At 43.3% G+C, this 16,124-nt stretch overlaps 1 protein-coding gene and 1 non-coding gene across 5 annotated transcripts in view; one reads left to right on the top strand and one right to left on the bottom strand.

The window, feature by feature from the left end:
* The first annotated feature begins 926 nt into the window (after nucleotides 1–926).
* Pcsk5 (proprotein convertase subtilisin/kexin type 5) overlaps nucleotides 927–16,124 on the top strand; it is a 417,146-nt gene continuing 401,948 nt past the window's right edge. For all 4 annotated transcript variants that reach the window (XM_021151578.3, XM_029472674.2, XM_021151579.3 and 1 more), the window contains exon 1: nucleotides 927–1,612. In XM_021151578.3, coding sequence (XP_021007237.1) covers nucleotides 1,415–1,612 — 198 coding nt within the window. In that variant the 5' untranslated portion in view covers nucleotides 927–1,414. The remainder of the gene's footprint in view (nucleotides 1,613–16,124) is intronic.
* On the bottom strand, nucleotides 12,987–13,090 carry LOC115030011 (small nucleolar RNA U13). Its single transcript, XR_003835606.1, has one exon. It is a non-coding gene; the product is annotated as a small nucleolar RNA U13 (small nucleolar RNA).

Consider the following 16,124-nt stretch of genomic DNA (forward strand, 5'->3'; position numbering starts at 1 on the left):
CACAAGGTGGTTAGAGAAGTCTGAAGAAGGCCAGACACCATTCCCTGTTGTGTCTGAAGTCATGGTACTTTAACACAGAGTTGGTGGTATTTCATCTGACTTCCTCTGTGGTCCTTTTTATATTACTCTCCCCCTCTGCTCCGGTGACATACTTGGAAAGTTGGAAAACTCTCCTTGTTGAGGAAAAATGAAGCCCTTGGAGATAAAGACACAGAAACGAATGGCCGAATGGCCGCTCCCTTGGAACCCACACTTGTCCGTTCTCTAGTATTGTAGATATTCATAGAAATATCTTTCCAAGCTCTAAGCAGGGAATTTCACCCTCCTGTGATGTTGCTGCTGAGTATCAGAATGGCTGATCTCCCAAGTCAGCAGGCGACAGACTTTTGGCTTTGGCTTTTGTAAGAGTGGATGATACTTAACTGTCCCGTGTGACAGCTTCTCCAGGGAGCAGAATGCGCAAGATAAACAGCTACTGAAAAGCATAAAGAATTCGTGAAGTGAAAAATCTCGATATTTGTTTTGAAATTGAGACATGAGTGACCTTAAAATGCTTAGTCCAGGGCGTTTAGAGCCGGGATGAATGAATCTTTGCCCATACTTCCCTCTCATTATCGTGTAAATCTTAGACTTTCCAGAGTAACGGGAAATTAATTCCAATGCAGCCTGGCGGAATAAAAAGGATAGAAATCAAGACTCCGGAGGCACTCTCCCTTCAGCCCTTTGGGGAGACGACTTCGCTGGCCCGACCCTGGAGTTTACAGCAGGGAGAACAGGGAGGCGCTAGGACCTGGGTGGCTCCTGGCTGAGGCCCCGCTCGTGAGGGCGGAGGAGTAGAGGAGGAGGGAGATGTGGGAAAGGAGGGGTGCTCCGGGGGGGGGGGGGGGCGGGGGAGTCATTTATGCGGAGCGGGCGCCGCTGCCGTCGCCACTCACAGTCCCGGCGCGCTGCTCAGAGCCGGAGGGAGCGCAGCGAGCGGGCGAGCGAGCGAGCGAGCGAGCGCTTGGAGCCGGGTTCAGCAGAGGGGGCGCCCGGCCGCTGCTTGCGCTCCGGCCGGTCGTCTCCACAGAGCTCCAGGGCCCGAGAGAAGCAAGAGGCAAACGAAGAGTCCACGAGCAAAGCCGGGAGAGCCCGCGGCGGAGGCTCCAGTCCCACTCCGCCGCCTCCCGTGCAAGCCGGGGAGCGATCGCTCAACGCCCCGCCGGCCCAGAGCCCGTCACCCCGGTCCCCTCTGCCCCAGGCATGGTCTAAGAGCCTGAGAGGGGTTAGCTGTTCTGCTCCGCTCCCGGGCTCTCAGCCTCCTACCGACCGCTCCCGGCTGCGCGCCCGGCCGGCCCAGGCCGGAGAAGTTAGTTGTGCGCGCCGCTTAGCGCGCGAGCCAGCGGGCGGGCGAAGGCGGCGAAGCGTCGGGACCATGGACTGGGACTGGGGGAACCGCTGCAGCCGCCCGGGACGGCGGGACCTACTGTGCGTGCTGGCACTGCTCGCCGGTTGTCTGCTCCCGGTGTGCCGGACGCGCGTCTACACCAACCACTGGGCAGTGAAGATCGCCGGCGGCTTCGCGGAGGCAGATCGCATAGCCAGCAAGTACGGATTCATCAACGTAGGACAGGTAACCAACCCCTGGTGACACAGGCTCTGCACCCAGAAGCTAGTCGTTTGGGGGCTTCTTGTCCCCTCCGCTTCGACCCCTCCCCCTTTTCCAGATGTGCTTCTGCAGCTGTGGCCCGAACTCTAGGGCGATGCTCTCTCCAACGCGCTCGTTGCACAGTCACACACATGCCCCGAAGTTGCTGGGATCTCTGTTTAATTTGTTTTTACAAGCATTGAGGGACAGGTAGGGTCTGTGGAAAATATGGAGTGCCCTTGGACAGGCTGAGACTCGCCTGGACCTTTGGACCTGGGAAGTCCAGAAGCCCTATTTAGCTTGAGGAAATAGCCCTGCGAGTGGCTGTGGCAGAGAAGGTTGAGACCTTTGGGAGGCCAAGGAGTGAGAACGCCCCTGGTTCTAACTGGGAGAGAAAAGCCTGGATTAACCTCTTGGGCCACAGAATTGCTGTGCTCTGGAGGGCTTTGAGTGCGGCGTCTGGACGGGAGGTGGTGGGGAGAGAGGAAGGGGGCGGGACACTGGGAGGGAAGCACGGATTTAGGGGGATCCTGGCTGCTGCCTCTCTTGGCCAGAATCCAAAGGTGGGCCCCCGGAGCTGGGTGGGGAGGGACCTGGGAGACATTGAAAGCGGCTGGAATGTTCCGCTTCAGAAACTTGGGAATCTTCTACTGGCGTGGAACCTGGAGTACCGGGTTGTGGCGTGTGGCAGGAATGTTTGGCTGAGGTGCCTTTGGTGGGTTTTCGTTCGATTTGCCATGCTGAGGGAAATGCCAATACATTTTTATGGGACCCTTGGCAGCGCCACGGATTTGTATTCTGGCCTAAATGGCCTGGATTTCAATGTCCTCTTCCCCATGTCCCTACCAGAAACTGGACTGGAGAGAGCTCTGTTAAATGCCCCTCCTAAGGACCTCACAACTTCTTTGGAACTGATCCAGGGAGGGAGCCCTTCCGCGGCTCTGACGCGACTAGAATTGAATGTAAAGCCAAGGTGGGAGGGTCCTAGGGGCTTTTGGGGGCGTTCACAGGGTGCTTCAAGGCTGTGGGACAGGAAGGTGCCCACTAATACTGCTGAAGCAAGAGGGCGCAGATGGTTTCTGAGAACCGTTTCCTTAGAACTCCACACCTACGATGGCGGGATGGTTGGACAGCCCACGCTCTGTCCACTGGGGGGAAGCGGTCAGGAGCAGTGCTGCTTCTAGAAACAAGCTGGGGAGCAGCTGTGAGAGTTCAGAGGACAAGAGGGCAGGGCGAGGTCTCGCTCTTTACCCTGCCTCCTGTAGGGAGGATGTATTCCAGAGAAGCCAGTTCCATGGAGGACTGAGACCAGGGCAAGGGCCATGCCTTATGTTCTATTCCCCACCCTTTCTTTCCCTTGGTCCCCTAAAGAATTTAGGGCACCCAGCCAGATTTTGTTGCCGAGTGCCCTTCACTGGCAGGAGAACTGCCTCTTGGAGTTCTGTTGACCTCTTCTGTGAAAGATACCTGGAGTCCATTCAGGTCTTTTCACAGTTGAGCCCTGAATATCCCTCAGTGGTGGCAAGGGGAAAAACATATCTCTGATTTTTCACAAGACATTTTCAATTCAGCCGCCATTAAGCATCTTCTATGCCAGTTGTATTAGGGAGGCTAAGTTCTCAAAATCACACTTATTTCTTAATTTCAGAAACAGCATTGACAAACAAGAGATTAGGAGCTTGGGACAGGAGGCTGATCCCCACATACAAAGCCACAGTAGGGACCTAAGATTGTGATTCAGGCTGGCTCTTCTGTGCATCTTGCCAATTAGAGAATCCTTCCACCCAATGCGCAGAAGGAACAAGTAAAATCCCCATACTCCTGAATAATGATTGGGTAGCTCAGTACACTGGAAGCAAATATCCAGTCATGGCTCACTAATATTTAGTTTAGAAGGACCTGGACTTGGAGATACTAGGATGCTTCTAACTTGAACGGTAGAGAGACTCCTGTCCTCCTGGACTCAGAATAGAGTTTAGAATGCAGAATCCCACAGCCTCTAGTTAGAGGGGAGAGAGAACTCCTCTCTCATCCCCTTTAAACCAGCAAACATGTTAGTATCCTATAGACTCTACGGACTTTTTACAAATGCCTTTATAGTGAGGATCTACAACTTTTCATGTTAAGAAGAATACTAAGACAGTTTATATATACATAACATGAAAAACTATTTGATGTAGTTTTTTACAACCCTGATGTGGAAATACAGCCATCCCAGTAGTTACAGAGGACCACTGAATTGATGCAATCACTAGTGTAAAAAGATCTGCTATTGTACAGTGTAAAACATTTCCCTGTGGATCAAAGGGGTATGAGTGTTGGTTGAGACTTAGGTGTGGTAAATTGAGTTCTTGTGTGTAAGATCCTGGCACAGTAAGGGCAGAAGGTATTTCTTATCTTATTCATCCTTTACTGCACTGACCTTTTAACACTTTTGACATCCTTTTGTTATTCTTTCTTCCCAGCAATAAACCAGATGTGGTTCAGCTTAGGGCAGTAAATAATTTGCAAATGTCTCTGGAATGTTTTCACATTTTTACCCAGTTGTGCTGAGGATTGGGGGTGTTATCACATGTGTCACAAGTTAGAACACACACACACAGACACACACACACACATATGTGTGTCTCTGTGTGTGTGTGTCTGTCTGTCTTCACTATGATAGTCTATGTGAGTAAGGTAGTAAATTTTCACCACACTAAAGCTACAATGTTGACTGTCTACTTAGAATATCAATGCAGTGCTTTATGTAGTATGTTAGCAATTAAAGTTAAGATTTCTGGCCTGGAGATTTCTGCAGAAAAGCCTAGGAGGTTCTCTTTCCTGTTCAGGGAAGGCGGGATGTTCAGAGTAACAAGAGAAGCAATCAAACAGACAAACACAAAGGGTTTCTGGGAGGAATCAGCGATGAGGACTCTTGCTTGTGGTTATGGAGATAGCATTATGCTTCCTTGGTTTTCATAACATGCTTCCATTTTGTGAATGATCTATGCTATGAAATTCTGACGTGATGCCTAGCCCTCACCATTGTTAGTGGTTGCTAGTTTGTCAGAGTACATCAAGTTTTGTTTGCTATGTCAGCTGTATGATGCCTGCATTCGACAAGCTGAGCTCCTACTAGAAACCCCTGGAGTATCTAGAAATGTCAGCTGCTATGACAGTGGTTCTCAATTTGTGGATCACAGATCCTTTTGGGAGAGTCCAGTCATCCTTTCACAGGGGTTGCTTACGACCATTAGAAGTGTCAGACATTTACATTATGATTCATAACAGTAGCAGAATTTTATTTAAGAAGGAACAATGAAAATAATTTTATGGTTAGTCATCGTCACAACATGAGGAACCGTATTAAAGGGCCACAGCATTAGGAAGGTTGAGAACTGCTGCCCTATTGGAATGCCTAAAGGTGGGAGATATGCATGGCTGTTGGCCTGCTTGGTTGAGAAAGAAGAAGCCTTTATACTCTGAGTCTTTGGGCTAACAGTGTACTGGTCAGGGAACCAACATATAAAGAAGTAAGATCTGATGCGTATTATCAATTGTAGGTAGAATAAATCTGTACAGAGAGGAATTAATCTCTGGTTATTTGAATCCAGGGAAAAAGTCTCATGTGAAGAGTTGGTTTGCAATGGGTATGTGTTGTATGTATTCTTCTGTGAATTACCTTACCATCATTGATTCCAAGAGTAAGATGACCAATAGAAGCCTTACTTACCAGCAGCCATGGCACATCTTGAGCAAGTCTCCACAAGGATAAAGCCAAATGGAAGCCATCCTGGGCATTTGCTTTACAGGAGGCTGCCCCAGAGAACATATGGGTGTGGAGACTGCAGAAGCCATGAACAAGGCTGTAGAGAGTCATTGAACTTAATGGCGCCCCTGTGCCTTCATGTGTAAAGTGATAAATCTTGAGATAATTGAGTGAGTTTACTATGCACTGCTTAGCTCAGCTCAGCACATAGGCCTGCAGTTAAAGGTTGGTTGGATTCGAACCAGAGGAGGAATGTTGAAATAAGCAAGAGCTAAATGTTAATTAGATACAAAAGAAGGACTTTTTTAAAATGGAAGATACAAAATGTAGATGTCAGAAAAGTGATTTTTTTTTATGGCTTAGTTAGGTGGGTTTTATACACAGGGAGAATGATTTTGTCTTTCAGCTAACCAGTTAAGACAGTTTTAAAACAGTTTTAGATTAAACTTAAACCATGAGAGCCGATTTCCCTGGACGTTGGGTACCACCTTCTCTTATTTATCTTTGTTGTAGCCTTAAATATAGGCTAAGCTTGCTTGAGATGGAAGGAAGGGACAGTATGTAAAGAAGAAGGGCTAGGGATGTAGCTTAGCTGGTAATATTGTACAGAGAGCTAAGGTCAGTCCCTAGCACCACATAAATTGGGCATAGTGGTGCATGGATTGGAAGTTCAGGGATATATATATATATATATATATATATATATATATATATATATATATATATATATATATTTCAAGGTCATCCTGAGCGCAGCCTGGACTACATGACATACCCTCTGAAACTGAAAATATATGAAGAGTAATTATATAATAAAGTGTTTTATCTTAGCACATTATGTTAAATCCTACTTGAATTAAAATGTTAAAAAAACGAATGTTATTTATACAGATAAAGTCAGATGACTTCTCACGTAAGCAGGGAATTACCTTGAGCAGGAAGAACCTTGCTCAAAGATGTCATGGAGCTGCCTGATTTCCTGATTAATTTTGACCTGTGAATAATTGGCTTCTTAAGTACTGATGAATGTTGAAGAGGGAGTTCTGGGTGTTCATGGATAGCATAAAATAGGGGACGTGGCTACCCTGATCAGCTGTACTTGAGTGGACTGTGTTCCCCTAGTAAACCTGTAAGTGTTTTGTAAACAGGAGAATAAATGGATGGTTAATCCCACTTTGGTCCTGAGGTGATATACATCTGGTCTTGCACAGGGTAGCTCTTCACACCCAACCTTAGTCCTGCCTTAGTTAGCTGCTTTCACATGTCTGATTCTTACGGTGAGACTGAATCAGGGCAGGGAAATCTTTACTGGACAAAGCCATCAAAGACCATGGCCTAATGATGGAGTGTGTGTGTGTGTGTGTGTGTGTGTGTGTGTGTGTGTGTGTGTGTTCTGGAATAGCCTCATAGACAAAGAATGGCTTATATGAGTCCTTTGGGGTTCTGTTCAAATTTTTGAAAATCTTTTCTCTCTTTCCTTTTTTTTCCTCTTGTGAGCCCCAAAGCCATTGAATTTCCCTTATCACAATCTTTCATGGGCTTGTATCCAGAGGTTTTAACTTGAAAGGTCAGCCAGAAAAGCAGCATAGTATGCTGGGAAAATGTCCAGAGAAAGGGAGTCCTGACCTAGAAACACCCCTTGGGATGGGAGGGGTATTTGTGTTGTTGGTTCAGGTTATGTGCAGCAGAGTTTGGACTCTCCCCAAGGCAGAACCATCTCCAGGTGTCCTTTTGCCTTGCAACCACATCACTCTGCTCATTCAGGCTGGGCTGCCTGTGCGATAAAAACGCACGCCTACAGACATCCGTGCATGCTAGAAGATGCACACGTGCAATGATGTTTATGTATTTGTCTATTTTGCTTTTATAAAAATAAACATTGCACACAGTTAAGAGTGAAATTACTTGTCTAGTGTTCTCATTAGTTTCCATAATGTGCATCTCTACATCTGAGAGTACCAAGGAGAGCAATTAATATCAATAAGTGCATTGATTTGAGTGAGTCCTGAGAGAGAAGTAAGAACATGAAGAAACAAGAGTAGGAGTGTGTGTGTGTGTGTGTGTATGTGTGCGTGTGTATAAGTGTGTGCATATTTGTGTGTGTATGTATATGTGTGTGTGCATGTGTATGGGAGTGAGTGTGAGTGTGTCTGTGTGCATATATGTATATATGTATGTGTGTATATGTATGTGTGTGCATGTGTATGAGTATGTGTGCATGTGTGTATGTATATGTGTGTGAGTGTGTGTGCATGTGTGTGAGTGTGTGTGTGTGTGTGTATGTTTGTTTTCTTTTACTAGCTAATCAGACCCTCTGTTCCTTATTTATAAAATAGGGCACCACTGCTCAGCTAATTTTGGGGGATTGCTAAAATCAAAAGTACTGATAGGGAAGATGAATATTTGTCTAAAATAATGCACTAGATGCAGTATGTTCTATAAGGACCCTAGAGAGTAACAGGTTCTGCTCAAAGGAAAATGAATGAATATTGTACAGGTGTCTAGGACACCACCCATGTCACTTAAATATACCATGGCAAACAGTTGAAACCGTTCCACCTGCCTCTCTGTAGTTCTGAAAGCAGCAGGTGACTTTTTGTTTGCTTGTTTGTTTGTTTGTTTTACAGAATTTTAAGTTGTTTATACTTTTTTTTAAATAGAAGAACCTATCCTGAGCTAAATTAACTTCCATTAATTCCAACACGTTTTGTTTTATTGCAGAAACATTAATGACTTTAATCTAGTAGTGTTTACAATGCAGGTAGAGGTTTACGTAAGGCACATTGGCATGTGTGCCCCCTAGTCAATTTATAGGTATTTATGTGCCTTCTTCATGTGAAGAATTGTGAATTCTGAACCTCTTCAGCCAAGTTTCGTTTTGTTTTAAAGACTGATTGTGCGCTTGCCTAGCTCAAACGCCAGAGGTGATGCTAATGTCTGTGACTCTCCACTTTCCCACGTTAGCTTCATTCTCCGGAAAATGTTTTCCACAAAGCCTCAAAGGTCATATGAGTCTTCACAATTCTTTTACTGAGCCGTGGCATTAAACCCCCAAAAGGAAGATAGTGTGTTTTGATCACTGAATGGGGCCATGTACCCCACATTTGGGTCAGTCATTTGTCTAAGGGGATGGTGGTTCATGGGTGGGTCATCTTGAGCCACATGTCTTGCTTTGAAGTGAGTGAAATGTTCTCTGCTGGCAGTCCAGCATTTGGGGAGGGGCAGTTCCCTAAAGGAAAATGAAATTCTATTACTCGAATAAGAGAAAACAGATGTGGGACAGGGAATGGCCCCACTACTGATATGATTACAGAAGGCCACGATACTTAGGCTAGCTCCAACATCACCAGAGAGGATTAGTTATCTAACTGTGTTTACTGTGTATACTATGAGTAGTTATGCTAAGTTCTATGAGGAGAGAATACAGCATATGCCACTTCAACAAACATGTGATTCTCCCCAGGTCTACAGATTGAGAGATGTGTTCTAGGTTTATAGAGTTTTACTCCCAACAGTGTTTCAGTGGAGCAGTGCAGATCTGCCCACTTAGTGTGGTTCGGTCATGCCTGGGGAGTATTCATAATGAACTGGAGGAAGCAGATGAAGATAAAGGTTACTACTGCTAATAAATTTGGAAAGATATGGAGGTTCCTAAGGAAGTACACTCAGGAGGATTTGGTGACTAAGTGAAAGTGTGGTGTGAGGAAGAATGAACGCCAGGATGGCTGCAGTTAGAGCCTCCGGACCTGAAGAACATGGAGTCCTTTGTACCATTGAAACAATCTGCCGGGAGGGGGGGGGCATCTTTAAGGATCAAGATATAGATTAAACCTTAATTTTTAAAGAATTTTGTTTAGCATAGGTTTTAGGGTGTACAGTACCATGTTTTGGTAGATGAGTATATGTGTGTGTGTGTCTACATATGAAGATGTATACACACAGCGTGAGAAACAAATAAATCTGTCATTCTTCACATCTCTCTCCCTTTAATTTATTTCAAAATATTTTCTTTTTAAAATTTTGTGTTTTTAAATTTTAGATTTAAAATGTGTCTGTTTGTGTCTCTGTGGGTGTACTGGCCTGCAGTAGGCAGAAGCATCAAAATCATCCAGAGCTGAAGTTACAGATTTCGACAGCTACCCAACATGGGTGCTGGGAACTGAACTTGGGTTCAGTGCAAGAGCCACACACACTACTACCCTCTGAGTCATCTCTTTGGCCTATTTTGTTTTTTAACAGGAGTACGTAAAATCTAGTCTTTTGGCTGCCAGTTTTCAATAAATAATAAATACTGTATATTATTCCTTTAGTGTTCCTGCTGTCCATGAAATCCCTAAGCGTTTTGTCATCGATAACTCTTACTCCTTTTGACTTATACATATCGTTTCCTCTTCCTTCTCATTCATGATACCTACCATTCTTCTGTGTTTCTCAATGGCTTGCTGTTCCCACTTCCTTCAGATTCTACACACAATTGAGATCGTCACTATTATATAAAAGGGCAGGCGAGATGAAATGTCCAACAGGTGGGAGAGTATTTAGCCTAGGAAGGAAGTAAAGATCTCTGCAAGTAGATTTTACCATTCATCCACCTCCACCTGAACTATATTAGTTTGTAGGAAGTGAACATAAATTACTGAGGGATAACACATGACTAGAGAAGGGGGGACTGTGAAAGAAAGGTGGAGGAATGCCCTCCTTTAGGAAGCAAAGGAGGAAGGCAACGGGCAAAGGGAAGGCAGCACAGGAAGGTGCTTTCTAAGAGGTCCTGAACAAGAGAACGTGTCCACCGGGTCGACAACAGTGAGGTGAGCTATGGGAGAATCCAGCGGGGTGGGGATGAGACGAGTTCTTAGCCAGTGCTCTGATGGAGTTTGAGGGAAGGAGTTGGGTTGTGAGCCCACGCAGAGCAAGTGGAAAGTCATTACCTGCACTTCTGCTTCTGCTGCGTGTTCTATCTGTCTGTCCTCTCCATCTTTTTCTCACCAACATGCTGTAGTTAGGCCATAGATCTAGAGTCAATGATCTTTGAACCCTAATACTACTACTTCTAAGCTGGAAATCCCTAGGTGATCATCTTAAGATTTCTCTGCCTCCGTTTCTTCATGTGTGAAGGGAGATAATAACATTATTTCCTCCTCACAGAACTGCTGTGAGGATTAATGAAAATAGCACTGGCACAGGTTACATGATTAATAAATAAGAAAAGCCACTTAATCTTTTTTTTTAAGTTGTCTTAACCTTCATTAACTCACTTCAGTCTATTAATTTATTATCATGCATGCTGTCACTTTCAAACATGTTTGAGATTAGAAAAAAAATGATCACTACCATGTGTGTGTCACACACACACACACACACACACACACACACACACACTTAGACCTTTATTTTTCTACTAGCCAGTGAGCTCTTTGGATACAGTTCAGTGTTTCATTTACATTTATGTTACCTGCACACAGAACAACACAAAGCATAGTAGAGTGGATATGTTAGACTGGAGCAAAGAACTTAGGTATAAGGATACATTTAAGAAAGAGAGATGTTGGTGCCTCTGAATTCTCGTAGGAATGAAAGAGAGTGGAGAACCAGAGGTGCTTGTGTTGTGATAGAAACGACCTGATGTGTAGAGTGGTCATAATAGCATCAGCCACTGAACAGGCAGAGGGTGCCTACAGAGCAGTGGGGACCATGGAAGGGATGTCTGCATGCTTCAGTATTTGAGATATTTTTAGAAAATTCATAAAAAAAAGATAAACCACTTTAAAACAAATTTCCAAATAGCAACATGGTTATTTGTTGCTCGTCCTTATAGCTCAGTAGGTATTGATTAAACAGATGAGTAAAAGAAATGAATCATTGATCAGTTTTGTACCATTTTGTCCTTCATATCAGAGGAATGGAATTTGCCAGGCTAGAGGGAAGACAAAAAGAGACTCCATGGGTACTAGGTACCTAGTCCTGGCACACAAGAATACTGTTTTGAAATGACTGAAGAACAGTATTTAAGTGGAGAGGTAACTGGTAGGGACCAAAGAATAGGGTGGGCATAGGGCTGTAAATTCAAAATAAAAATGGATGGCCAATTCAATAAACTAATGATTAGAGCCACTCCAAAGGGGCTTTGTTGCCGTTGTGTATTTGAAAGAAGGTCTCTATCTGTCCTGACTGGCCTGGAGCTGGGAGCAATCCTCTTGCTTCTACCTCTCTAGTGAAGGGATTATAAGCATGGGCCACTATATGCATGTTCCCTATCCCAGAGGGTTTTCATAAGCTTCTCCCTGTAACAGTTCTGTTTGATGATAAGGTCCAAGGTGTGGCACAGGTGGGTGGCCAGAGAGCGACCAGCTGAGAGCAGCTGGTGAGAAGGGGTCAATAAGCTGAGGCTGAGAGGGAAGGTTGCTCACTGTGGGATAGATAGGGATTGAAGTGATTTGGGCAGGTAAACCCACTGGGCTGATAAACGTGGAGTTTGCCTCACATTTCAATTCTTCTTGGATAAATGTAGACATTATCTCTGCTTCCCACTACTGTGTGCTATTATTTGCACTGCAGGTCCTGTACTAACTTAAGGGATAAAGACAGACACATAGGTGATTGCTTTCAACTCCCAATGTGTGGGTTTTTTTTTTTTTCCTTCTTTTATTTGACTTAAGAACTGATGATTGTATTGAGCCCTGAATATAAAAGAAACCATGTACACAGAAATTGTAAGGCCAGAAATAATACTTAAGGTTGACTTTTTTTTTTTCTTTTGGTGTTATGACTTTTCCTGGGGAGCCAGGAACAAATGTCTTTTCATCCCAGGTAGGGCCACATGACAAATCAAAAACACTCTTCAATTTCATTGTCTTTTATTGGACTTGTGTGTTTATTGGGGTTACTTGTAGCAACGTGAGTGAGAGGTTATTTGCAGAAGTGGGGATGACTCAAAGGCAGCTGCATCATCAAAAACCCATCTGAGCATGGGTGACCACTCAAGAAGCTGTTTGTACAATTTGCAGACAGGTCTACTAAAGAGGCCTGTCTCTGATAGATTACTCCTTGGAGAAGGGTTTAGTGAATCTTGTAACTCCATGAGTTTTCTGAGCCTTTTCTGGTTATTGTGACTCACGTTCTTTCCTTCAGAAAGGACAGGTTCATCTTGGTGGCAGTAGCTTTATCACCTTTGGTTTTGAGGGACAGGAAGTCCAAGATTCTCTGTTTCTCTTTATGGAGTCTAGGCTGACCTCAAACTCATCCAGATCCTCCCGTGTCTGCCTCCCATGGAGGGATTACAGATCAGGTGTTTTATACCACACCTGCACTAAAGTACTATGCCATATATATTTTACTACAGTTTAGGTAATCACATAGCATGCTTTCCATCTCTGAATTATGATAAATAATTACAATTTATTCACATGTCATATAGCCTGTCCCATGTGTGTGTATGTGTATATATATATATATATATATATATATATATATATTATTGCACAGTGAAGTAGAGTTCTGAACATGTTGCTTTATGTATTCTTGTCCTAAGTTTTACTGCCTGTAAGATATGGATTTTTAGATTTATTTATAGAATGTCCTTTTTATAATTCAGAACCATCTTTTTTTTCATGTCAGATGGGTAATGTGTGACATCAAAACAAGGTGTGAGGGAGGAATGTCACACACTGATAAGAACATCCAATCCTCATGCTTAGGAGACCAAAATAAAAGATGGGTAATATATAGCATTTTAAGATTGCCTTATACAATAGGTTAATCTTGTTTGCATTTGTATGTTAATCTGTATGTTAATTTAGAGTTAGAATTACAAAGGAAGCATTAAGTTCCTAGTGTAATTTTCTGTGCATTATCTGAGTGGTTAATTCTCTCTTGGGAAAATTACATTTTGGATACCAGGCCAGCATTGAAATCAGATGTATTAAAAGTAGGCTTTTTCTTGATGGTTTCCCCAGCATTCCAGTAAACCTAGCTCTCTCTCTCTCTCTCTCTCTCTCTCTCTCTCTCTCTCTCTCTCTCTCTTTCTTTTTCTCCGTGTATGTGTGTGTGTGTGTGTGTGTGTGTGTGTTTTAGGGATGGCAGATTTGAAACTATCATTATTTCTAAGCTCTTTAAATAAAAACTTATTGGTAGAACTGATTCTTTTAAAATAATATCCATAGATAAAAGATTTGGTAGTTTTCTATATTGAAACACTGTTACAGCTGTGAAAATATTGCATTCTCTCTACATTGATGTTCCCAGGCTTGTGTCTTGTTTTCTCTAACTGAAATTTCTCAACTAAAATAAAGCTTGGTCATGAAGACAAGTTAGAATAGAGTGCAGGGAGGGGAGATAATCCCGGAGCCTTTAACACTGTAGTCAAATATCCATAACTCAAAATTAGCATGGTAGCGCTTGCTTATGCTGGTGTTAACCGCAAGGTTTAGGTGCTCTTGCTTTGGGCTTCCTGCACTACTGACAAATTAAGACCCCCTCTTTGGGTCTCGTTAATAAAAGAATTTAAAAGTGGACTCAGGGGAAACTCAGAGAATTTTTATTAGAGTTTGGGAGAAAACAGAAGAGTGGGCAAGCTGTAAACTGTTGCAGTAATAGAGTATGCACTGAGGAGCCTTGGGGGAGAATCTGTAGAGAGAGGAGAGAAGAGGCAGTTCCTGCCCTTTGAGTTGGGCTGGGATGCTCAGCAGTGGAGGTCAGCAAGCAGCCATGTGGCATCAAATGCCTGTGGAATGGAAGGTGGATAGCTTCAGAGAAAAAGTAAGAAAGCCTGGAGTGCTGTGGAAAACATGCTTAAATGTCAAAGTTATGCTTTTTTATAGAGTAATGACTAAGAAAACGGGTGGAATTAACAGAGCTACATAGCCATTTTCAAAGATTTGTAAGTCACTTTTGGTGTCTTCTTAATCTGAAATATCCAACTAATTTCTCTCTTCTATTTTTCTCACCAAGACCATTTATTCTAGTTGCACTAAATGATTGTGTGTGTGTGTGTGTGTGTGTGTGTGTGTGAGAGAGAGAGAGAGAGAGAGAGAGAGCGCATGTGTGTGTATGTGTTGGGATAGAAGTGGTAGCAAGCATAAATATCAATGCTTTCTAAGAAAAAAATTGTAGACTGCTTAGGATTTTTTTACAGGAACCTTGAAAGTGCTATGCTAAATGAGACAGTCATATTATTCTGTTTATGCAAAATTCACATTTACAAATCTGTTGAAGCAGAAGGGAAGAGTTGATGAGGAATGCTCATCAAAATGTCAATTATTTGATCATTCTCTCCTCTCCCTGTTTTCTAAGATAGGGTCAGATATCTCAAACTGACCTCAAACACTGTGGAGACCAAAGATAACCCTGGACTCCTGCTCCTCCTGACTCTACCTCCCAAGTGTTGGGCTTTACAGTCATTTGACACTATGTATTGTGGTATTTCTCTTTTCAATATCTCTGGATAAACTACTGGATAATGCATGTCTTTGGGTATCTATACCTGTGATAAAACCCAGTGTTCAAAAGCAACTTGGGATGAAAGCATTTATTTCATCTTATAGTGCTCAGATCACACTCCATTACTACAGGAATTCATAGGAGGGATGTGGAGGCAGGAGCTGAAGTAGAAACCATAGAGAAACCCTGATTGGTCAACCTACTTCGTTTACAACTCAGGACCACCTATCTAGGGCTTGCACTGTATACAGTGGGCAATGCCTTTCTATATCTCTCATTAAACAAGAAAATGTACTACAGACTTGCCTACAGGTCAATCTGATGGAGGCTTTTTCTAAATTCAAATTCATTCTTCCCAGGTATGTCTAGGTTAACAAAAATATACCCAATAAGAACAGTATATTTTTTATGAGTAAAGTGTGCGATCTATCTATAAAGCCCTGAGGATAATTAGCAGGTACCTATTTGTCAACCATTCTGGCAAGAGTAACCCTGTTCCACCACTTGCTTGTTCAGGTTAAGTTTATCTTAGATTGGGTGAAGGCGAACTATAAACCATAGTGACGTCAGTAAAATGATTTGTGAGTGCTGTGAGAAAGCAATACTTTAGGAGATTGAGAAGGGATGCAGAGTGAGTGAACAAACACCTTTGAGACAGAAGCCAGAGAGGCTCATGCAGGAGGAATCAGTGAATTAGGTACCTGGATGTGAAGAAGGAGATGTCCACAAGGCTGGCTGCAGGGGGTTGAGCTCAATACAGAGGAGGTTGCACATACAAAATCCCTAAGGAGGAGGCCATGAATGTAATGAGAAAGCTGTGGTAGAGCTTGAGATTGCTGTTAATCCTTCTTTCCTCTGAAGTCACCAGGAGTTCTGATGTCTGATCCAAGAAGACAAGTGCCTTCAGCATTTCATGGCTTCTTCCCACTTGTCTTGAAATATTTGTGCCATCTTGCTTCCTACTCTGCCGTTTAAGAGAGCCTAACTGAACAAGGCTCACCCCACCATTTCTCCTCCAAATACTATGTCATCGCACAATCACTTCTTTATATGCCCAGGAAGTATAGCTAAACACAACATATAGACAAAATTCCTGTGAGCTTTTCAACAAATCCATCCCTATTGAGCTTTCTCATTGGGGACTTAGTGCAGTTGGGTTTTATTTCCTTGGTTTCTTCCTCATAGGGGTGGGGCACCTAATGATTACCCTATTTTATAGTGTGCTAGATGGTGTCTCACTCCCTAGAAACAGTCATTATATAGTTGAATCCTAAAACATTTACAGACATGTGCTATTTGTGCAAAATAAAT

Source organism: Mus caroli, unplaced genomic scaffold (genome assembly GCF_978045245.1).
Source record: "Mus caroli unplaced genomic scaffold, Mus_caroli_1 scaffold_20, whole genome shotgun sequence".
NCBI lineage: Eukaryota > Metazoa > Chordata > Mammalia > Rodentia > Muridae > Mus > Mus caroli.